Raw genomic sequence first — 23,883 nt, forward strand, 5'->3', positions numbered from 1 at the left:
GAGACTATATCATTAAGATCAAATTTCAGATGTTTATGATTTCTTCCTTGTTGAATATACTTTGCTTTTTTATACATGCGTTCATTTTTGGCTTGCAGATTCCAAAAGAGAATTTTTAACCAAAAATCTTGTTTTTTTTTTTAATTTTTTATTTTTATTTATTTATTTATTTATTTTTGTCTTTTTTGCTATTTCTTTGGGCTGCTCCCGCGGCATATGGAGGTTCCCAGGCTAGGGGTCGAATCGGAGCTGTAGCCACCGGCCTACGCCAGAGCCACAGCAACGCGGGATCCGAGCCGCGTCTGCAACCTACACCACAGCTCACGGCAACGCCGGATCGTTAACCCACTGAGCAAGGGCAGGGACTGAACCCGCCACCTCATGGTTCCTCGTCAGATTCGTTAACCACTGCGCCATGACGGGAACTCCCCAAAAATCTTGTTTTAAAATGAGAAACATCTCATTCAAAATTCAAATAGGAGGTTTTCTAAAAATTATGTGTTTTAGTGAAATGCATAATTTTAGCATTAGTGATACTTTGAAGTAAATATATCATTCACTAAATTTATTATAGATTGTCCCTACTTATAAAACTTCAGGTTTTTAATGATTATTACTGTTACAGCTCACAATATAGTAGCTAAACCTGCCTTCTCCCTAAGAAAGAAGTTCTCTATAGAAACTAATATGCAAAATATGTTTTTTTAAAAAGCCCTTTTGGTGAATCTGTAGACTTGCAGATGTTAACACAAAAACAGTTAGGGTTTAGTGTCGCTGAAACTTGTGACCATCAGTCACTTCTTTCTGTCCACTAACTAGGCAGGCGCAGATGTTACCAAATCTAACATCGCAATTGACACTAATTGGCATAGTTGTTGGCAGTCTTATCAGAAAGCAAAGGGCTGAATGGTTGAATGGGTTTAGAGAGCTTGAATGATAATAAGCATTTTTATATGCATCTTGAATTACTTTTGTGACCCAGACTAACAGGAACACTTCATTCTGACCTCATCCTTCAATGAATAGAAATTATGGAAAGTATAATATGCAGTGGTTGTGTGTGATTACTGATTGTTTTCAGATAACCTTTTAACAGCTCTCTGCTCCACTGCCCACTTCTCCCCACTCGCAAAGTGTAAGTGTGGAATAAAAAAGGACGTAACTGTTAGGACTGAATGTTAAATTAATTTTTTGATTGATTTGTGGCCAAAAGCTTGATGAGTGTCAGTACTTTAGGCCAAACTTAATAAAACATATTCATTGAGTTTATGGATGAAACAAGAAGTCGGGGTGCTCCTAAATGTTCTCGGAGCAGGTGGGTGAATCAGTGGGGAGGTAGATGAAACAAAATTGGCTTTAAGTGGCTAAGTTTTGAACTCGGGTGATGGAACGATAGACGTTTACTAAGCTATTCTAGCTATTTCTGCATATGTGCGAAAATTTCCATTATAGAAGGGCGATCGTTTATTTGATTAATGCGCCACGGACCTTATCCCTGCTCTTAAAAGGTCTTCCATACTTGGCCAGTTCCTTCCCAGTACCTGGTTTAAAATTTGTTTTTCCTTTTATCCAAAATGACTCATCTAAAGTGAGATCTACGTAACCTAATAAACTAATCTGTGTGTTCATGCACAAATGAGTTAATTTCTACTTTCCACAAAGATTACAGCATTTTTTCTGGAGGTGAGTCAGGAGAGGACATGACTTATTGTTTATCGTATGTTTGTTCCTGCAGGTGATTCTATGTGTTTTTGATCCTCTGTCTACCTCCAAGTGATTTGGAATTACCTGTGTTAATAAAAAGAGTTGTGTCTTATTTCATCTAGTCAAAGGTCCCTTTTGCAAAGGAGTAGCCAGGGAGGGCAGTGTGCTGCAGGCTTCAGCTCGAAGGTTAAGGGCTGAAACCAGTTATTCTGACTTTTTTTTCTATGTTACTATATAGATGAGCAATTCAGGTAGATTGTGTACTCTGCTTTTTTTTTTTTTTTTTTTTCTTGTCTTTTTGCTATTTCTTTGGGCTGCTCCTGCGGCATATGGAGGTTCCCAGGCTAGGGGTTGAATTGGAGCTGTAGCCACCGGCCTACGCCAGAGCCACAGCAACGCAGGATCCGAGCGCGTCTGCGACCTACACCACAGCTCACGGCAACGCCGGATCGTTAACCCACTGAGCCAGGGCAGGGACCGAACCCGCAACCTCATGGTTCCTCGTCAGATTCGTTAACCACTGCGCCATGACGGGAACTCCTGTACTCTGCTTTTGACCAAAGTCCTCTTGAAATTTATTACAATCAAGTAAACATAAACTTTTGGGAAGGTGTTTATAATGTTGATAGACTAGACTAGTAAGAAGTGGAGAAGTCAAGATAAATTTTTAGACTTGTTTAGCTCTTAGTGTGGCCATGATAGGTGGGTGTATTATGTCTAGTAACTGCTACCAAAACTGATGTATTATATTAGCCCTGCCCTTTTTCAAGGCTTCTGGAAAAGTGCCGGACTTACTCTCTTTTCCATTTGGAACATGGTTTTACAAATAATAGAATGGTCTTACGTTGTTTGCAGTCATCAGAATTAAAAGGATTTATCTAACAATTTGAATGGATAATTTTATTTGTGTGGACATGAAGGTGAAACCCTAGAGATGGGGTAGAATTTAAAGTAGCATTTTAAATTTGTTTTGGCATTCTTTCTGTCTGCCTCTAAATGAGCTGTGTTATAAATGTGCTTGGGTGTGCACGTGTGAGTGAGGTTTGGTGTGTTCATCTCTGAAAATTAGATCCTTTGTAGATTTTGCTTCCTAAGAGGGCAAACTCTTTATGTAGTTGGATAACTTTAATCCACTATTTAAGCACATATGGATTTTTAAAAACAAGTATTATCATCACTTTATAGGACATTATGACTAAAACGTATTTTTATTTAAAAGTTACTTTATTATTAGTCTCACCAAAAGCTGTTTTGAGTGTTTTGAATCAGAGCTATTATCTGCATGACATGTATTAAGAGTATGAAAGCGGAGTTCCCATCATGGCTCAGTGGTTAACTAATCCGACTAGGAACCATGAGGTTACAGGTTCGATCCCTGGCCTCCCTCGGTGGGTTAAGGATACGGTGTTGCCATGACCTGTGGTGTAGGTCACAGACACGGCTTGATCCTGTGTTGCTGTGGCTGTGGTGTAGGCCGGTGGCTACAGCTCCGATTCGACCCCTAGCCTGGGAACCTCCATATGCCGTGGGAAGCGGCCCTGGAAAAGACAAAAAAAAAAAAAAAAAAAAAGAGTATGAAAGCAAGTCATTATGCTTTTATCTGTTTTATATTATGACATTTAAGTTAACAACAGCTTTGGGAGCTTTCCAGTAATTGTATAATCATGAAAATAAAAGTTAGATTTTCTATCTCACCGAATTGATTTTTTTAGATGTTTCAAATTTTATTCTAATTCTTTATTATTTTTTAATCATTTATTTATATATATTTTTTCTACTGTACAGCATGGTGACCCAGTTGCACATACATGTATACATGCTTTTTTCTCCCATTATCATGCTCCATCATGTTCCCAGTGCTACCCAGCAGGATCCCATTGCTAATCCATCCCAAAGGCAACATTCTGCATCTGTTCACCCCAAGCTCCCAGTCCCTCCCGCTTAGTTTTTATTTTTAATACAGTAAGTATTCATCTAGAACATCCAGTCTTCAGCATTAAAGCATTGTGCTGAGCTCTTCATGAGGGATTTGAAGGAACAAGACACTAACCAGAAGTTAGTTGGGAGGGATTTAGATCAATACACTAGTGATTGTAACATAAGACATAATTTGTTAAGTGCACAGAGATACAAAATCTTAAAGAAATTCAAAGGAAGGAAAGGTACTGTCCCATTTAGCAGAGGACTAGAGATCATGTGGGTGGATTCGGGGTGATGGAGCAGAAAGTTAAGAGCAGGAGTTCCCGTCGTGGCATAGCGGAAATGAATCTGACTAGGAACCATGAGGTTGCGGGTTCGATCCCTGGCCTTGCTCAGTGGGTTAAGGATCTGGCATTGCCGTGAGCTGTGCTGTAGGTCGTAGACATAGCTCAGATCTGGCATTTGCTGTAGCTGTGGTGTAGGCCGGCAGCAACAGCTCCAATTTGACCCCTAGCTTGGAAACCTCCATATGCTACAGGTGTGGCCCTGGAAAAAGACCAAAAAAAAAAAAAAGAAAAAGAAAAAAAGAAAGAAAGCTAAGAGCAAACTGACAAAATAAGTGGCTTATGTAGCAGGTAAGGAAGAATGGATGGTAGATGTCTCTTAGGCTGAGTTGACTGTTCCAAGTTTAGGAAACAGCAGGGATAAAGATCAGGGGTAGGGCCTGTGCATAGTTGTTGAATGTAAGAGAAAGAGGAATTAAAAATAGAACAACAGGTTGCTAGATGGAAACCATTGGTACACAAGACCTTGAAGGCCATGTTGAGAACTGAAAACCGTATTTATTAAGCGCCCCCAAGCCAAGAAGGATTTTGAGCTGAGAAAACTTAAGATACAGTAGAGCCATATTATTAGCTGGTCAATGGAAGTAAATGGAATTGTAGCAGACTGGCAGTAGGGCCTTGGGAAGGTTTTCTATTTGGATGGGTTGCTGGCAGAAGAGAGAGAGAAGGGAAAGGAGTTTGTATTAGTCTAATAGTGATAACAGAATTTGGGGAGAGGAACCAGAGCGATGTCAGCAGCAGTGGGAGGAGAGAGGCTTTTGTCAGTCCCACTTGCGAAGTGATTCAGTCTGTCTGTAAAGCATCTCTCCCTCTGGCCTCATTGGCTGGATAATTAATTGACCTTGTGGACTGGGATTCTTTGGTACCAAATATGACTGTCTGAAGAGCTGGCCTGACATGAAGATCTATTTTCTTTAACTTTTTACTATGGAAAATTAAAAATACAAAATTGAGAGACTAGGACCATGAGTACCATGTGCTGTTCTTGTGCTCAGCCTTGCTCACCATTTCAAAATTTACCTGGGGTCTTTTTTTTTTTTTAGCATTGTACCCGTGGCATTTGGAGGTTCCCAGGCTAGGGGTCAAATCGGAGCTGTAGCTGCCGGTCTACACCACAGCCACAGCAACCTGGGTCTGAGCTGCATCTGTGACCTACACCACAGCTCATGGCAACATTGGCTCCTTAACCCACTGAGCAAGGCCAGGGATCAAACCCGCATCCTCATGGATACTAGTCAGGTTCGTTAACCACTGAGCCACAACAGGAACTCCACATGGAGTATTTTAAGGCAGATACTGCATATTCTGTAATTGATGTATGTTTGTTGAGTTGCAGAAGGTCTTTCAGCATCCTAAATTTGTAGACCTGTATCTGCATATAGTACATTGTTCTTTTTTTCTTCAAAGGGAAACCTACTTCTTTTTAAATTTCATATTAGTATCAAATCAGTTGACCTTTTTAAAGCTAAGGCACTATCCTATTCTTTTTCTAATATATACTCTTTACATTCTTGGGAAAGATCTTTAAGGAAGAAGATACATACTATGATGGACAAACTGAGAAAGACAAAAGTAGCAAATTTATTAGGTGGATAATGGAAGGCTGGTTCTTTACCATCAGGAAAGAGATGCAAACAGAATTGAGAGGCTGGGACTGAAATCAGAGGCATCATTGTGAACCTGGGGTTTTTTTCTAGGTAGCTACAGAAACAGACCTAGATGTATTTATTTGTGCTTAATGTTACAGTGGGCAAATTTGGCAGAAACAGTCTTAACCAATGGCAAAGTCACTTCATTGGTAATGGGACAAAGTGACATGTACCTCCTGGTATGATGCCGAATGAAGTACAGCATCACTTCTGTATAGTCCTGGTGAACATGCATTAACATGAGGCAACAGTCTGCCAGATTCAGAGACGCTCTGCAAAGGAACTGTTCCCGTCATGGCACAGTGGAAAAGAATCCGACTAGGAACCACGGAGTTGTGGGTTCAGTTCCTGGCCTCTCTCACTGGGTTGGGGATCCAGCATTGCTGTGAGCTGTGCTGTAGGTCGAAGATGCAGCTCAGATCTGGCATTGCTATGGCTGTGGCGTAGGCCAGCAGCTGCAGCTCCTATTCGACCCCTGGCCTGGGAATTTCCATATGCCGTGGGTGCAGCCCTAAAAGGACAAAAGACAAAAAAAAAAAAAAAAAAAAAGTCAAGGTCATGACAGACAAATCAAGTTCAGGAAATGTTCCAGATGGACAGAGACCAAAGAGACCTGACAAAAATAAGTCTTATTTTAAAAAACCTGTCCAAAAAGGGATGAGGTGGGTAGGGAGAGAGAATGAGAGAGAGGAGGGCTGACAACTAAATACAGGAGCCTCAGTTAGGTCCTGGACATACCATGAAGGCCATTCTTGGGGCAATTGGTAATATTTGAACAGAGTTTGTGGATTCAGTAGTAATACTAGGTCAGTGTTAACTTTCTGATCTTGCTGGTTGTACTGGGCTTATGCATGGGGACTGTCCCTGTGCTTAGGGATGCATGCCGGAGTTTTAAAAGGCAATGAAACATCATAACACTTATTCTTTTCTTTTCTTTTTTTTTGTCTTTTCTGGGGCCACACCCACAGCATATGGAGGTTCCTAGGCTAGGGGTCTAATTGGAGCTGTAGCCACCGGCCTACACCAGAGCCACAGCAACGTCGGATCCTTAACCCACTCAGCAAGGCCAGGGATTGAACCCGAAAGCTCATGGATGCTCGTCGGATTCGTTGGCCGCTGAGCCACGACGGGAACTCCTCATAAACACTTATTCTTTACTGACAAAAATTTAACAACTGGGAAAATGTGAGCTTGATGTGCCAGTGCTATAATTGTTATGTATATTGAAATTATTTCACAGGAAAGAAACAAGATGAAAAGAAATACTTTCCCAGGCCATTCATTAGTGTGGTAGAAATTGATTACACCTTTTCTCCATTTCCTGTTAGGACCAAAGAAGAAATATTGGTGGACCTTAATTACTAGTATGATTATACCAATGGTTTATAGGGCTCATAAGCTGCCTTCCTGACTCTTTGCAAGTGCATTATTTATTACGATCGGTTGAATGGACAGTTAGATTTGACCAGGGTCTTCTGTGAAATGTAACTGACGCTTGCAGAATAAATGACAGACTGTTATCTTATTCACTGAATGGATTTGAAAAATAGGTCTTAGGTGTCAGTTCCTGCATCTGATCTTTATCTATCAAGGAAATTGGTGTAAACCATGAAAGAAACAAAGAAATGGAAAATTGGCAAGTTATTTTATGTTCCTCGTCGTAAAACGTTATTAAATTTGTGACTTATGAGACATTTTAAGGCCATAAAATGTATACAAATTTGGGGGGTAGTGAATTTGTCACTGTAATTTTAAGATACAAACATAAGGAGTTCCTGTTGTGGCTCAGCAGGTTAAGGACCTGATGTAGTCTCTGTGAGGATGCGGGTTCAATCCCTGGCCTCACTCAGTAGGTTAAGGATCCCGCGTTGCACCAAGCTGTAGTATAGGTCACAGATGCAGCTCGGATCTGGTGTTGTCATGGCTGTGGCATAGGCCTCAGCTGCAGCTCCGGTTTGACCCCGGCCCAGGAAGTTCCATGTGCCATAGATGCAGCAGTAAAAAGAGAAAAAAAGGACAAAAACATAAAACTCTCAAATGTATGTTGCTGGTATTGCAGTGTGAAAAAAGAGATAATAATATCTTAGTGTATGTAACAGGAGTCAAGTCACTGAAGGCTACAGAGGCTAAGAGGACAGAACTGCTGAATAATCTTTGGTCGATAAGAATATAGAAAACAGAATATCAAATATGCTTTTGGCCAGGAGAAATGGTCTGTTAGGACAAACAGTGCGCGTCTAAGCATAGCACCAGGATGTCAGGTAGTCACAGATACTAAATAGCGCAGGTAAGACTGGGACCTGGCACACTCCGAGTGCAGCTACGGGGATTTGGGAGAGGGAAGACCTGGACGTTGTTGTAAAGCCCTGGCGCTTGCTTAGACCATGTGCGGGTTCTGTGGTGGGTGGTGGGACTTAACTGGGGCTATCTGTGGTAGCAAAACACATATGAAAAGCAAAATAAACGGTCATGGGAATCGGATGGAGTTAGAAGGGTACATAACGGAGGAGGTCTTTATGGAAGAATGAGAAATACAGAGGAACAAGCAAACGTTCCAAAAGAAAAGAAATCGACGGAGAATGATGGTTATTGTGGGAAGAATCCGTGGTATTGGTAGGTCGAACTACCAAAACAGTTAGCATTTATTGAGGACTTATGTGCCAGATCTGTTCCACATACTTGACTTTTTTCCTCACGACCGCTCCGTGAGAATAGATTTTGCACATGAAGAAACAGACATAACGAATGAGGTAACTTGTGGGGCTGAGGTTCCTATGCAAGCATTCCGACTGTTAACCCCAATACTGCATAGAAAACACAGGATTCCACCACGATTTGGTAGATTTGGTAGGAGAAGTAAAGGCAGCTCAAGTTGCTCCTTCTGTTAAGTCAGTCTACTTTGAGTTACTCATCATGCTGATAATTTACAGTATTATCTGCAGAAAATGACCTTATCACACCAATCCACAAGAAAGTACTACTGTAATTAAGCTGTGGGCAAAAGAATGTAGGGTTTTAAAAAAAAAACCATCCAACTGAAATCCAAGTTGTTACTGATCAATTAACAAGGCGATAATTAAACAGAAACTGGTCAACCTGGCTGACTGTAGATGGGTACCTAAAATCTGTTTTGCAGTTCACGTCCTTTGAGATATATTTAAGTTCATTTATAGCACATGCACACCTAATGTAATCTTTGTGGCAGATTAGCAGGTCTTCACCATCTTTATGCCTAATTCCTCTTGATGTTTTTGTCATTATTACATATATATTTGGGAGCAAAACAAAAGACTATTTCCAAAGTGATGGTGATAAAGAAGAAACTTTTGAAAAATGGTTGCCTCCTTTTGTGTTCAGAAAACAAGCATCTCATTTCCCTCTAGAAGGGCACAAGAGGTATCATAACTATATTTTGGAATAATAAAGTATTTTAGTAAATGGAAGTACAGGATAAATAAAACCTACTCTTTTGTGTTATATTAAGATATAAGACTTACGGTTCATATTAAAGTGTTAAGAATTATTATTATAATAGAATAAAAATACTTGAATTATTTTTCTCATAGTTTTACCTGAGAAATAAATGTTGGGGCTAGTAACTTAGTAAAGTTATTAGATATAAATTGTAGGAAAACCATGTGCTTCTTATTGTCAGTATCTTTGAGAATTTTTTTAAAAGGTATATTTTGTGTTGCATATCTAGCAGCAGTTTATGTAGGAGTCAGTGAACTATAATAATGTTGATTGGTGGTAATATTCCACTTTAATTAATGTGGCATTAATTTAATTTAATGGCATTCTTTGCTGTTAGGAGTGTGGATATACTTCCTCAATTTGATACACATTTAATAATCTTATTTTTGTTAGCAATAGTTAAAAGATAAAAACCAAAAGAATCAATAAGTATATTTATCTCTAGATCAAGTCTTTTCTTTCAAGGGAAAATATGCACTAAGTGACTGCTATGTATAAGCATAATATTTTAGTACTGGATTACATTTGTTTCTTTGGTTTTGATGTAGATTTAAGTGAAATATTCTGAAAACTGCAAGGTAATTGCTTCTATAACTCATAATTTATATGACTCTATAATTTCCTTATATATGAAATAGAAGGAGGAGAGCATTTGGAGTGTATTATTTCCAGGATCCTTTCCAGCCTAATGGTCTAATCAGAAAACTGCAGATCTTTTTCCATTTTTTTGTGCAGAGTGATTTTTTTTAGATAAACTCTGAGAGCCCATTAAAGGGGCAGAAACTAGTTATTCCTCTCTGAGAATTAGTTATAGCCTGATTAACAAGTCTTTTTCATCCTTCATATTGTTTTCAGAAATAGAAGCAAGGTATATGATCAAAGTCTTTTTTAAACAGTGGAATACCTTGATTTTTATCTTAGATTTAATTCTGTGCAGTGCTAATCATCTTAACATTTGATGACAAGAAAGAGTTTGGAATTTGTGTATGACAAAGAAGACTTGTATCTTCCCCAATTTTTATTATTTTTGGAAATGCTTTCTGGCAAATATTTTGTTTTGTAAGTTTTACATTCCTAATGTTGAAAAAAATGGTTTAGCAGGTGTCTACTCCAATAGAAGCTATAACTGTGTCATGAGGCATCTCTGAGGAAGTGCTTTTTTTGTTTTTAATGGTAAAGGATGTAAGTAATCTCTCTCAAATGTCAAATTAATTTAGGGTGTGTACTTTCTTTTTCCCCTGTGATTACGTAGATCGGAAAATCGAATGTTCCAAACACCTCATGGAAAACGTTCCACATCAACATTATTTGTGCCACAAATGAAGTTAAATGCTTTTAATAGAATGCAAAGTTACAGGTTGACTATGAGAAAATGCTTTCGTGAGCTAGGAAAGAAATCATGTCTTTGACCTGTTGTTTTAAACATCATAAATATTCTTATTATGAATAATTTTAGCTAAACTGATCTCTTTGGGTAAGCCAGGGAAAGTTATCGGAAAAGACAGCATGTTGAGATGGATTTCATAAAATCCGCCCACCATAGCCTCACTCTGATTAATTCAAATTTATAATGTCAATATTTTAGATAGAGTATGACCTTTAGATGATTACAGAATGCTGTGAAATATGGTGTCCTTATGCTAAAGAGTGCAGTTATTACACGTCTTTTTTAGAGTTTATGCTTTTCAGAAGCAGGCAGGCCCTCCATTTGGGTGTTCTCACATTGTCTTTATTTCCCCTTTATCCCAGTTTTTAGATGATCCGTTTGGTGGTTATTCTGCTTCTGGTGAGAACTGATTGTAGCTCAGGAAGAATGTATCTGGGCAGACTGGTCTCCTGCAGTTGTCTGTGCGCGAGGGGTGGCAGGCTTGGGCGAGGTGTGCCAGGGCACGTGGGGTGAGGCGGGCAGTTTGAAAGCCTCTTCAGTCGTCTTTTCCTCCTAAATCCGTTTCTGCTGCTCTTGGGTGTAATGGCTCTGCTTCCTCTCAACCTTTTCCACCCCGCCTTCTGTATCTCTTGCTCCCCTGGATTCTCAGGCTTTTCTCCGAACATTCCGCCACTCACTCGCCTTCACAGAAAGAAACCTGCGGATCAGTGTCCTGTCGGACCACACGCTCTGTGGTCCGCCCAGGGTCATTCTAGACCACCGTTCCCCTTCCGCTGACAAAACCCTTGTTCTTTGGAGCAGCTCCTGTCAGAGGTCTATAGCACCACCTCCCCTTCTCCTGCAGCCTCAGATTCCCCGCATCCCTCCGCAACCGAAGGCTTGCAGCGGGGTCATGCTCTGTCTCGCTCCCTCGCACAACCTCTAGTCCTTATGTTTCCCACCATCCGTGGATCCCACTCCTCTTGTACCATTTATCCAGCTTATTCCCTGACCTGTAATGACAGCCATTCACTTACAAATGCTCTTAACTTCTTCAGCCCCTTTATGCTTCCTTCAACCCCAAAGTCACATGAACTCAGCCTCCCGCTTCTCCGTGCCTACCTCAGACGAGGTACCCGAGCATCGCTGCAGTCAGCACACCCCAGGGGCCAGGCCACCCGTCACCTGTGCACAGTGGCCCCTGCAGCTGGGCTTGGAACACTGCGCGGCAGTTTTGCCTCCTTTCCGAAATGCTTCCTCTTCTCCCTTTTCCTCCGTGACTCTTTCATATCTTGACCTCTCTGTTCACACGGCCCACTTTCCCTTCCCAGTTTAGTTACTCCTGAATATGCTGCTCTCTTCCACCAAGGATCTAGACCTGCTCCCCATCATTTTTATCTTTAGTGCATATTCTCCAAACTGTAGCCAGAATGATCTTTTAAAAATACAAAGCTTAGAGTTCCTGTTGTGGTTCACTGGTAACAAACCTGACTAGAATCCATGAGGACGTGGGTTCGATCCCTGCCTCTGCTGAGTGGTTTAAGGATCTGGCGTTGTCATGAGCTGTGGTGTAGGTCACTGACGCGGCTTGGGTCTGGCATTGCTGTGGTGTAGGGATCCTTGGTGAAGAATCGGCAGCTGTAGCTTGGATTAGACCCCTAACCTGGGAATCAATATATGCCGCGGGTGTGGCCCTAAAAAACCAAAAACCTAAAGCTACTGCTGTTGCTCTCCAGTTGGAATCCCTTCATGTTTCCTTCGCTCCATACTGTCCCTGGGAGCTGTGCTCCCCTTGGGCTCCTGTCTTGTGCTCACTGGTTTCAAATAAGCAAAGCTCTTTCCAGCCTCAGGGATCTTTTTCCCATGTGTCATTCTCTCCGGATAGGCCCACCTACCCGCGAACCATATTAATTCCTAGTCACTCCTTGGATCTTAGCTTAAAGAGCACCTCTTCGGTCTTCCTTCCTGCTGTGAAGTAAAGAATAACGAGGATTAAGAAGTGAGTGTAAAAATCCCCAAAGGGGAGTTCCCGTCGTGGCTCAGTGATTAACGAATCCGACTAGGAACCATGAGGTTGCGGGTTCAATCTCTGGCCTTGCTCAGTGGGTTAAGGATCTGGTGTTGCCGTGAGTTGTAGTGTAGGTCGCGGACGCAGCTCGGATCCCACGTTGCTGTGGCTCTGCGTGGGCCAGTGGCTACAGCTCCGATTCAACCTCTAGCCTGGGAACCTCCATATGCCGTGGCAAAAAGACCAAAAAAAAAAAAAAAAAAAATTGCTGAAGATTTGTACCTTTTGAGAATACAGTCTTAGCAGCCAGACTGTGACGGTTAAGGTGAAAGGCACATGGTAAGAAAATAGGTACAGAGCACTTGTTCTAGAACCTGTCAGAGAAAAGAGGAGAGGGTATCCTTTGGTAGTTGGACGGCATGGTGGGCCAGGTGCACATGCTTTGCAAATATGGGAACATCCTGTATGTGCTTGAAAGCAGAGAGGAAGCAGCCGGCGTGTGAATGCCAGGAAAGGAAAGAAGATGGTTGACGGTGCACGAAAATAACAGCATTTATGTGTCATGGCTTTAATTTTGGCAAAGCAAAGGGAAAGTCATCGGCCAAGAGTGTTGGTCAGTATTCCATGATAATTAATGTAAATTTGTGCACTTGAGTCCTATGTCTGTTTAAACTAAAGACATAGAATCTTTATGTTTGAATTAGTATTTCTAAATAGAGATGTATCTTTGGATTTTTTGTAAAGTATAGAGTTTTAAAATAATTTAAGATATTGTAGTGTTTTCATAGTGCTGGGACAGCTCCACAATATTTTTCTGCCCTGAAGAGTGTGAAATTGCAGCGGGAATGCGCCTGGCATGTGGAAGTTTCTGGGCCAAGGACTGAGCCTAAGCCACAGCAGGAAGTATGTGCCTTAGGGTATCATGTCGTGTGTTACTTCACTCCTGGTCTTATTTTTATCATCACACCAAATTTTACTTAATTTGTTAACTTTTATTGACTATTAAAGGAAAGATCTTTAAAACTGTCAACCTCAAACAGAGGTACTTGGGCAAAACAAAAATCCCTTTCTAATAGTGGAATTTGCCATATCAGAAATTAACTCTCTAACTCTATCTTAAGTAAATGGGCTTTGCAGCGGTAAAACCCTGGAATTTGAGAACTTCACCTTTGCTGATTTAACTCCCTCATTTTTAGATGAGAAAGAGAGTTGAGAAAAAGAGATTGTCTGAAATGCGTTGCAAAAATATATTGTAAAATCTACAACCAGAGAAATTGAAATGAGTATTGCTCTGTTAGCCAAAATGAAATTTTAAAAGAACATCTGCTATTTATTGTGTGTTCTTAGTGAAAGGTCTAAAGTACATATTGATTATATGCTATAACAAAGAAGCACACTTCTTTTCTTAATATATGATTTACATATACGATTTTATACATATACAGAATTCCAAAAGTATGAATGGGTTTGCAGTGAAAAGCAAGCTACTGCTCCATCCTTGACCCTCAGCCACTCTCTTCCTCTTATACATTTATCCAGTGATATTCTGTGCGTTTAAAACACACAAAGTTTTTTTTTCTTTTGTAAATGATAGCATTTTTATATAGTATTATGTATTTTCTTGGGGATGGTTTCATATCAGTAGAACAGAAATTCCTTACTTTTAAAGACGAGGTGCTAAGGTTTTCTATGGTACAGTTTACATTTATATGACACACTTTATAAGGACAGCTTGGCTGGGTATAAAAAGAAAATATTGGGGGACAACATTTTGGGTTTTTTTTAATACTTACACCACATTGCTCTGTGGTCTTCTGTATCAGGGTTGCTCTTAAGAAATTAGGTTGACCTGAGTTTTTCCTTGCTTGTGCATGATTTCTTATGTTTCTTCTGAATAACCACATAATTCTTTTTTTTAATTCTTAAAATTCCATAAGCATCCTCAATCTACAAATTCAAGGTTTTATTTATTTTGAAAAGCTTTACCCTATCCTATCTTTTAACCTACATTTATTCTTTCTTTGTATTTTTTTTTTTTTTGTCTTTTTGTCTTTTTTGTTGTTGTTGTTGTTGTTGTTGCTATTTCTTGGGCCGCTGCCGCGGCATATGGAAGTTCCCAGGCTAGGGCTTTCTTTGTATTTTTGAAGAAGATTTTTGTATGTCCATTGAATCGCATTTTTTCCTCCTCTATATCAACTGTCTTCTCTAAAATTGTTTTCATATTGTTGGTCTCTTCTGTTTTGCTTTATATGATTTCTCTAAGTCCTTGTCTTTCTTTTTAGTCACATTTATCCTATTTTTGGTGCTTCTTAATGTGGCTTCTATCTCTATAATGTTATTTTTCCCTTCATTTTTTTCGGAGTTATACCCTCTTGACTTTCATTTCCTTCTGTTGCCATCTAATTTCTTCTTTGAACCTTTGTTTTTCTTCTTTGAGCTCTTTTTTTTTTTTTTTTTTGTTAAAGAAGGGTCGCATTTTCTATGGTTGTCTTTGAGACTTTGGAGAATTATTTATTTGAACTCTTCCTGTGTTTCTCTGAGGAATTCTTATGTTATATGCTCTTAACTTACCTTTCTCTTTTTACAATTTTTTTGAAACTTGTATGCGGAGATCCAGTATTGACTGTTTTCTGATTATTATTCTTGTTGCAATAGGGTAGCTGGTTATAGGCATAGGCAGCCTGCAACTTTTCCTTGTCAGGCCTGTTACCCTGATACCCTCTCACCAAATCTGTTGTTTCCTTTGCCCTAGATTTCATTTTCCTTTTGTTTTTGGCACTGAAAAGATAGGGTGGTTGTTTATGTAAGGTTCTCAGTGCTGTAAAAGTGAAGTACCACTTACACCACATCTGCTACTTCAGTCACCTTGGCTAAAGAATTAGTTGTAAATAATATGTAAGAAATAACAACAAGAATTTTTCAGTGGTCGGCCCCCCTTTCTATGGATTTAAATCATTGTTTAAAGAGATATATCCTGGAATTCCCATCATGGCTCAGTGGTTAACGAGTCTGACTAGGAACCATGAGGTTGTGGGTTCGATTCCTGGCTTTGCTCAGTGGGTTAAGGATCCAGTGTTGCTGTGAGCTGTGGTGTGGCTTGCAGACGCGGCTCAGATCCCACATTGCTGTGGCTCTGGTGTAGGCCAGCGGCTCCAGCTCCAACTGGACCCCTAGCCTGGGAACCTCCATGTGCCATGGGTGCGGTCCTAGAAAATGACAAAAAAAAAAAAAAAAAAAAAAGATATATCCTGCTTCTCCTATGGCTTATACTCATATTGAGATTTCACTCATCTAATGAGCATCAGTAGAATCATTACATCTGCTGTTCAGAATTATGGGTGTTTTGGGAGAATTACGTTTACTTCTTGAGGCCGTAGAGGCATGGGGTGGCTTTGAGCATGTTCTCTACCCTCATTTAAAATTTGCAGATAGTTTCATAGTTTATGATTTGGAGCTGTGATAACTCACTTGAGTTCTAGAGTGAAGCTGCAAATTTATACTCTTTACTTATCAAGTGTACAGGGAAATGTAGTTTTTTGATCACATATGATCTTTAGTATGGGGTAAGGGGGAAGAAAAACTTGCTAATAAATAGGATCTTGGCGTCTTTGGGTTTAGCTAGTTTGTTTCAGGTACTGTGGTACCTCAGGGTAAGCCCGAGTATGGACTCTGGGTGCATGTGAGAGGGGCCTCTGGAAGCGTGGTCATATTATCCTCATGACTATGGATGTGGGTCACAGAACTCACACCCACAATGTCCTTGAAAGACTTTGCTGCAAGGACCTTGACTGGTGACTCTTGGTCCTATTTGTCATCGACGAGGCTTCTGCTACCCATAGGCCTGGTTACAATTTGCCTTCCATCATGGAGTCCCCAGTACGAGGTGGTCTTTATCGTGACCCAGACCTTCTCTAGTCATCTGAGCAAGATGGGTAGAAACTTCTGGATTGCCACAATGTACTGGGGCCATCTTTCCAGCCTGTCCCTCCATCAGTGCTATACTATTACTCCCACGCTGTGTTAGGAGTGCATTAAACAAAGTACTGGGCTTTCCCAGAAGCCTGCAGCCTCCCCTCGACTGTGTTCCAGAAGTAGACCTCTGGTCCACGTATTTTTTTTAGGGTACTTGATAGCAATCAGAATACTGTCTCTCTCCTCTGCCACCCCCTACCTGTTCCCAAGGGTCGATGAAAGAGAGAGAATGGAGGGACTCTGATCTCTCCATCTGCTGCCTCTTCCCTCGTGTCATTTAAATTTCAAGTTTCTGTCTGGAAAGAACTTTGGTTCTTTCCTCCCTGCCACATTAACATTCACATCTACTCATCCTGGAGCAGAGGATGCAGGGAGAGAAATCTACCAGGAAGGGACGATAAATCAAAGGTACTTTTAAAAACATTGTTTTCAGTTTTCGAAGAGGTATTTTTCATATGTTGTCTCACCTTTTTTGTTTGGTCCACACCTGCGGCATGCAGATGTTCCTGGCCTGGGGATCAAAACCATGCTGCAGCAGCAACCTTTGCTGCACTAGTGACAATGCCGGATCCTTAACCTGCTGAGCCATATGGGAACTCTTGTTTTTGTTTTTAAGAGTCAGATTTATTGAACTATAATCCGTAGGGAAAAAAAGTACTCTTTTTAATTGTGAGGTTTGGTTGAGTTTTGACAAATGTGTGTAGTTGTCACCACCAAAATCAAGATGGAGGGCATTTCCATCACCTCCTAAAGTGCCCTCATGCCCTGCCTAGTCAAAGTCGCCCTCCTACCCTTGGCCGCTAGCAACCACTGGTCTGATTTCTGCCGAATGTCGTGTACATGGGATCATAATAGTATGCAGACCTTTGTGTCAGCCTTCTTTCTCTTAGCATAATGTTTTTCAGATACTTACCACTAGTTACTTTTTCATTGCGTGGATGTGCCATGTTTGTTTACCTGTTAGTCAGTTCATTTGGACTTTTGGGTTTTTCCCAGTTTGCGGCTGATGTAAACATCCTGCTGTATATATTCTGCCATCATAAACAAGCTTGTATGAGCATTCATGTGTAGGCCCTTGTGTGTACATATCTTTCCGGTTCTCTGGGGTATTCTAATGTGGGTCTCCTATTTTGCATTCCTACCAGCAATGAATTAAAATTCAGATTACTCTACATCTTTGCTAGCTCTTAGTAAACCACTCTCTTTAATTTTAGCCACTATGGTAGCACTTACTCTTTCCTTATAGCCTTTTGGGGTTTTTTTTGGTCTTTTTAGGGCCACACCCACAGCATATGGATGTTCCTAGGCTAGGGGTCCAATCAGAGCTATAGCTGCCTGTCTATACCACAGCCACAGCAATGTGGGATCCAAGCCACATCTTCAACCTACACTGCAGCTCATGGCAACACCGGATCCTTAACCCCCTGAGCAAGGCCAGGGATCCTAGGCAGATTTGTTTCCACTGAGCCACAACGGGAAACTCCTCATTATAGCTTTAATTTGCCTTTTCCTAATGGTCAGCCAATAATGTTGAATATCTCTCTGTGTGCTTGTCATCTGTCTCTCTTCTTTGATGACGTGTCTGTTCAACTCTTTTGTCCACTTAAAAAAAAAACAACTTCTTTTTGTTATTGTGTTACAAGTTCTTTGTATATTTTGGACACAAGTCCCTTGTTTTGCATATACTTTCTCACAACCTGCGGCTTGACTTTACTTTTCTTAAAAGGGTCTTTTCAAGTAGAAGTTTATAATTTAATGAAATCCAATCCCTCGGTTTTTTTCTTTAAAATTTACTTTTTTTGTGTATGTCCTAAGAAATCTTGACCTTCCCCAAAGTCGTAAAGATATTCTCTCATGTTTTCTTCCAGAAGTTCTGTAGTTTTAGGTTTTACATTTAATTTTAATTGAGTTGATTTTTTTAAATGATAAGGGATAAGGACCAAGATTTATTTTTTTTAAATATGGACATTCAATTGTTTTAGTGCTAATTATTGACAAACTATACTTTCTCCAATTAATATCTTGGTACTTGTTTTTGAAAATTAACTAGTCGTTTATGTATGGGTCTCTGAACTATCAATTTTGTTCTGTGAATGAATATGTCTGTTCTTACCCAAGTGGCTGGATTACTATCACTTTATGGAAAGTCTTAAAATCAAGTGACATGTTTTCCAAATTTATTTTGTTTTTCAAAATTGTCTTCACTAGTTATAGCTTTTGCTTTTCTATATATATTTTAGAATCAGCTTAGTTTTATCACAAAGAAAGCCTACTGTATTTTTGATTGGAATTACATTGAATATAGAACGGTTTGGGAGAAAAAAATATATCTTAATCATACTAAAACTCTAATTCATGAATATTATATATAATCTCCATTTTTTAGGTCTTCTTTAATTTCTCACAAAATACTGCTTCTGGTTTTGGTTTGTTTTTTGTTTTTGTTTTTGGCCATGGCATATAGCGGCTTGATGTGGGATCTCAGTTCCCAGACCAGGGATTCAACCTGAGCTGTAACAATGAAAGTACTGAGTTCTAACCACTAGACCACCAGGGAACTCCCTGCTGCTTCTGGGTTTTGAAAAAGTAAAATCCACCTCCATGTTTTCATCTGTTTACTTATTTTTTAATAGCTTTATTGAGATATAATTTATATACCATATAATTTACTCATTTAAGCATATAATTCAGTGGCTTATGGTATATTCATAGAATTGTGCAACCATCACTATAGTCAATTTTAGGACAATTTCATCATGCCAAACAAGAAAGCCCATTACCCACAGCCATTGCTCTTCAATTTCCCCATCCATTCCCACCCACCCCTTGCTCAATGCAGCTGCTAGTTTACTTTCTGTCTCTTATGGATTTTGCTATTCTGAATGTTTCATATAAATAGAACCATATAATTTGTGGTCTCCTGTGACTGCTATCTTGCAGTTAGCGTGGTTTTAATGTTCAGCCGTTGTAGCATATATTAGTATTTCATTCCTTTTTTTTAATTTAATTTAATTTTTTTTTTTTTTTTTTGTCTTTTTGCCATTTCTTGGGCCGCTCCCACGGCATATGGAGGTTCCCAGGCTAGGGGTCGAATTGGAGCTGTAGCTGCCAGCCTACGCCAGAGCCACAGCAACGCGGGATCCGAGCCGCATCTGCAACCTACACCACAGCTCACAGCAACGCCGAATCGTTAACCCACTGAGCAGGGGCAGAGACCGAACCTGCAACCTCATGGTTCCTAGTCGGATTCATTAACCACTGCGCATTCCTTTTAAATTGCCAAATAATATTCCATTTATGGATATATCACATTCCTTTTAAATTGCCAAATAATATTCCATTTATGGATATATCACATTTTGTTTAGACATCATAAAAATGGTTTATTTCAGGGTGTTGCAAATCGGTTCCTCCTCTAACATGATCTGAGTGAATTGGGTTCTTTTCTCAGTTCTCCTTCATATGCCCTAAAGATGGCAATTGCATGTTCATTCTGTCATCCTTGTCGGTTTGAAATTAATAGCAAACACACATTCCAAATCATTATCATTCAAAATCTTTTTTTGCAACCTCTAACTTTTTAAACAAATAAAATATTTATATATAATTGATAATTGAACTTTTTTAAACTTTTAAATTTAGAAGCATTTTAAAGCAGCATTTTTAGTTTTAGAAGTTTGTTTAGCATTTAATATTTGCAAAACAACCTTTTTTTTTGAAATTTTTCATTATATATAAAGGTACTTAATTTGGGGGGATGGGCTAAATAGGATAATTTAAAATGTATTTCTGTTTCTCAGATCTTTATCATGTAGTATTTTAATGGTAAGTAATAGATGGTATAGTGTGATTATCTGACCTTATATTTAAAACTAGTTTACGGGGGGGACGGTACAAGCATTGTGGATGGGAAGAGAGAAAATATTTAGGACCGTCCTTGACCAGCGTATTGGTAGAGACTTTGTATATTAACTTACTTAATCTTTATAGCCCTCTCTTAGGTAGCTATTTTTATTTTCATTTTATTATGGTTTGGAAACTGAAGTTCAAAGAGGTTAAATACTCCAGCTTAGTAAACACCTTTAACTTGGTGAAACAACAATGTCAGGTGAGACCCAAGTCACTCCAAAGCCATTGTTTTTTCTTCCCTGTTGCTGAACTGTATACAGGGAGGCCACTGAACCCGGAAATAAAAGCCAGTGCATGATATACATCCTACTGATACTTCGTTACATAGGCAGTAACATTCCTTTGTTTTTAGACTTTGTGATCCCACTGTTGGGGAAATACATGTACATGAATACCTATCTAAATACACAGGGAATTCCCATCATGGCTCAGTGGTTCACGAACCTGACTAGTATCCATGAGGACGTGGGTTCGATCCCTGGCCTCGCTCAGTCAGTTAAGAATCTGGCGTTGCCTTGAGCTAGGGTGTAGGTCACAGGCGTGGCTCGAATCCTGAGTTGCTGTGGCGTGGCTCGGATCCGGTGTAGGCCGGCAGCTACAGCTCCAAGTGGACCCCTAGCCTGGGAACCTCCAAGTGCCGTGGGTGCTGCCCTAAAAAGACAATAAATAAACAAACAAACAGAGGTACACACATATTCTTGTAAACAGTGTCAGTCTGTGTGTCTTCTTTTAATGAACGAGCAGCTTTTAAGTGTTGGTCATAAAGGGATTGTTAAGGATTATATACATCTTAGCTGTGCCACAGGTTTATTTTGGAACTTTAGCAAACTTAAATATTGTTGTGTTATTTACTGTGGATTTGAAACAATAATGTTATTTGTTCTTATCTTGTATTGAGGTGTTAAGGGGTGAGTGAGTGAAAAGGAAGAAATAAAGAACAGTACTTTTAGCCTTGATTTTTTTTCTTTCAATTACTTTTATTTATTTGGATATTAAAATTTTTCTGTTAAGAATATCTGAATATTTTAAAAGATTATGGGCTTTTTGGTAATTTCATGAATGATGACTTGATGAAATTAGTCATTTTCGATGGACACACATATGACAGAATTTGCAAAGTTCAAATGGACTTTTAATATTCAACACCAAAGAATTTCAGCTAATTAAAGCTTCTGTTTAATTAAGATAACAATGCATAGTCCTTCATTAAAATGAACACAGAAAAAGTTCTTTCTTGGTCCTTGGAGAGAATATTATATGCAAGCCCTGTTGTGTGGGTTGCAAAATGTCACTGGAATTTATATGCATTACTTGTCTAATTGCAGTAAATGTAGCATGTCCAGATAGGTTTAGAGTTAGAAGGCTGTTTGTTACTTACTGGAAATCACTTGAAACCTCAGTACCCAGAGGCAGCTGTGCCCAGGTCCTTCACCTCTCCCCAGAGATGGCTAAGAAGACTCTCGTTGGACCCTGTCTTTCATGGCGGGAGCAGTAAACATGACAGGTTGTTTGGGGAGCCATCTGTTTAAAATGGCTGCTGCTTTGTATGCAGCAATGAACTTGAGCTCAGTTTTCTGTCTTTCTTCATGGTAACAGTCTTCTTTGTGTCACAACAGGTGGAAGTTGATGGGTCGAAACTCAACGTGACCAGCACATGGAACCTGGCTTCACCCTTATTGTCCGTCAGCATTGATGGCACTCAGAGGACAATACAGGTAGGTGTTCTGATGGGGTTTCTCAGAGGGCTCCGGCAAGTCCAAAGTCCTTACCAGAGCCTGTGTGGTTCATGCTTACAGACAGAGCAGGGAAGAGCCATATTTGATCCACTTCATACGTTTTAGAGTTGAAAACATTTTTTCTTATTTTAGAGGCTCTTGAGCAGAGTCTTATTCTGAGGAGTCAATGTGTCCCTTTTTCAAGCACCAAGGAAGGTTATGTATTATATGTTGTTATAAATATAGCATCCTGCATGCTTTTCTGAAAATAGTAGATTAGCAGGTGGTTTTTTTTGTGTGTTTTTTGTTTTTTCACTGTTGTGGGGTTTTGTTGTAAAATGAGACTTACTTTGTTTCTTTTCTTTCCTCTGTAATTGAAGTTGTGTGTTATTAGATCAGCAGAAACATGAGCTGTTCAGGCTGACTTCCACATTGGCGCCTTTTAAAAATTAAGTAACCCTGGGAGTTCCCATTGTGCTTCAGTGGGTTACAAACCCAATTAGGATCCATGAGGATGTGAGTTCGCTCCCTGGCCTTCCTCAGTGGGTTAAGGACCCAGCGTTGCTGTGAGCTGTGGTGTAGGTTGCAGATGCGGCTTGGATCCTGTGTGGCTGTGGCTGTGGTGTAGGCTGGCATCTGCAGCTCCAATTGGACCCCTCGCCTATGAACTCCCATATGCTGCAGGTGCAGCCCTAAAAAGAAAAAAAAAATTAAGTAATCCTAATTTGTATAAAATGTATTGCATTGAGGAGATGCCTTGAAATCCAGAGTTGATTGAATATTCTCTGTAATCAGTGTCGTCATTTTAAAGTAGAAGATTATGAAAAGAGAGTTTGCCAAAATTTCTTTACCTCGCTGCACAGTTGAGGTCCAGGAAAAACTGAAGGAAACACCACAGAGCATGTGGCTATCATGTTATGTGCGAATAAAAATCCTAAACCCTCCATCGCATTAAATGCTCATTCCTTTTTCTTTTCAATGAAAATGTTTTTGCATTCCCTTAACTTGATTTTACAGAGGAAACTGATGTTTAAAACGTAGATAAATCAAGAACATCGCAGATAAGGATTACTGAAGACCAGATTTAGATACACTTCTGTTAGAGACTGTGGAGCAGAGGATTCCAGGTTCTCCCAGTAAATATTAATAACTAAATTAATTTCCAAGCCAGGTTCAATTAGTATATTACTTTTATGGTTGCAAGAAACATTGGACTCTAAGTAATGAGAGTAAGACTTGTCCCAGTGTATTTTGTCAGTCTTATTTTTCTTTTGTGTTCTAAGTATGAAGTTAAATACTTGGAGACCCTTGGGAAATTTTTATTGCATAATTTCATATCACTGAGATCCAATTATTCATCTTCAGAAAATATGGCTCTGCTACATTTGTTTATGTTCGATAGAATTTATTCTGCACTAGCTGTGCCGTGGATTAGATGTTCATGTGTTTTGGTCCGCAGGACATAGTACGATCTCTTAGAAGTGAGGGGAGAGGGATACAAAATCTTGCTTCCCAAATCTCTGTATCATGTTTTCAGTGTTGGCAGTGACATTGCAGATGGATGTCTTAACAGCACTTTCACATGTAGTTTCTACATAAATTAACACTAGGTATGTATTTGGGATAATCCCCAGAGATGTTTTCCTTAGCAGAGGGATAATGTTCAGTAAATCCCTTTTCATTCTTGTAAGTCCTTTGCTTAAAAAAGACGTATTAATGTGAAATAAATAAGCCTAAGGCAGACCCTTTGACTCTTCGGAGTAGGTCATTCCTTCCAGTTAAGTGCTCTGTCATTAGAAAAAAATAAACTCAGAGAGATGAA

At 39.6% G+C, this 23,883-nt stretch overlaps 1 protein-coding gene across 2 annotated transcripts in view; it reads left to right on the forward strand.

Annotated features, from left to right (window-relative positions):
* PCCA (propionyl-CoA carboxylase alpha subunit) overlaps positions 1-23,883 on the forward strand; it is a 365,509-nt gene that overhangs the window by 261,472 nt on the left and 80,154 nt on the right. For both annotated transcript variants that reach the window (XM_021065866.1, XM_021065867.1), the window contains one exon: positions 21,963-22,061. In XM_021065866.1, coding sequence (XP_020921525.1) covers positions 21,963-22,061 — 99 coding nt within the window. The remainder of the gene's footprint in view (positions 1-21,962; positions 22,062-23,883) is intronic.

This window comes from Sus scrofa, chromosome 11 (assembly GCF_000003025.6).
Source record: "Sus scrofa isolate TJ Tabasco breed Duroc chromosome 11, Sscrofa11.1, whole genome shotgun sequence".
Lineage (NCBI taxonomy): Eukaryota > Metazoa > Chordata > Mammalia > Artiodactyla > Suidae > Sus > Sus scrofa.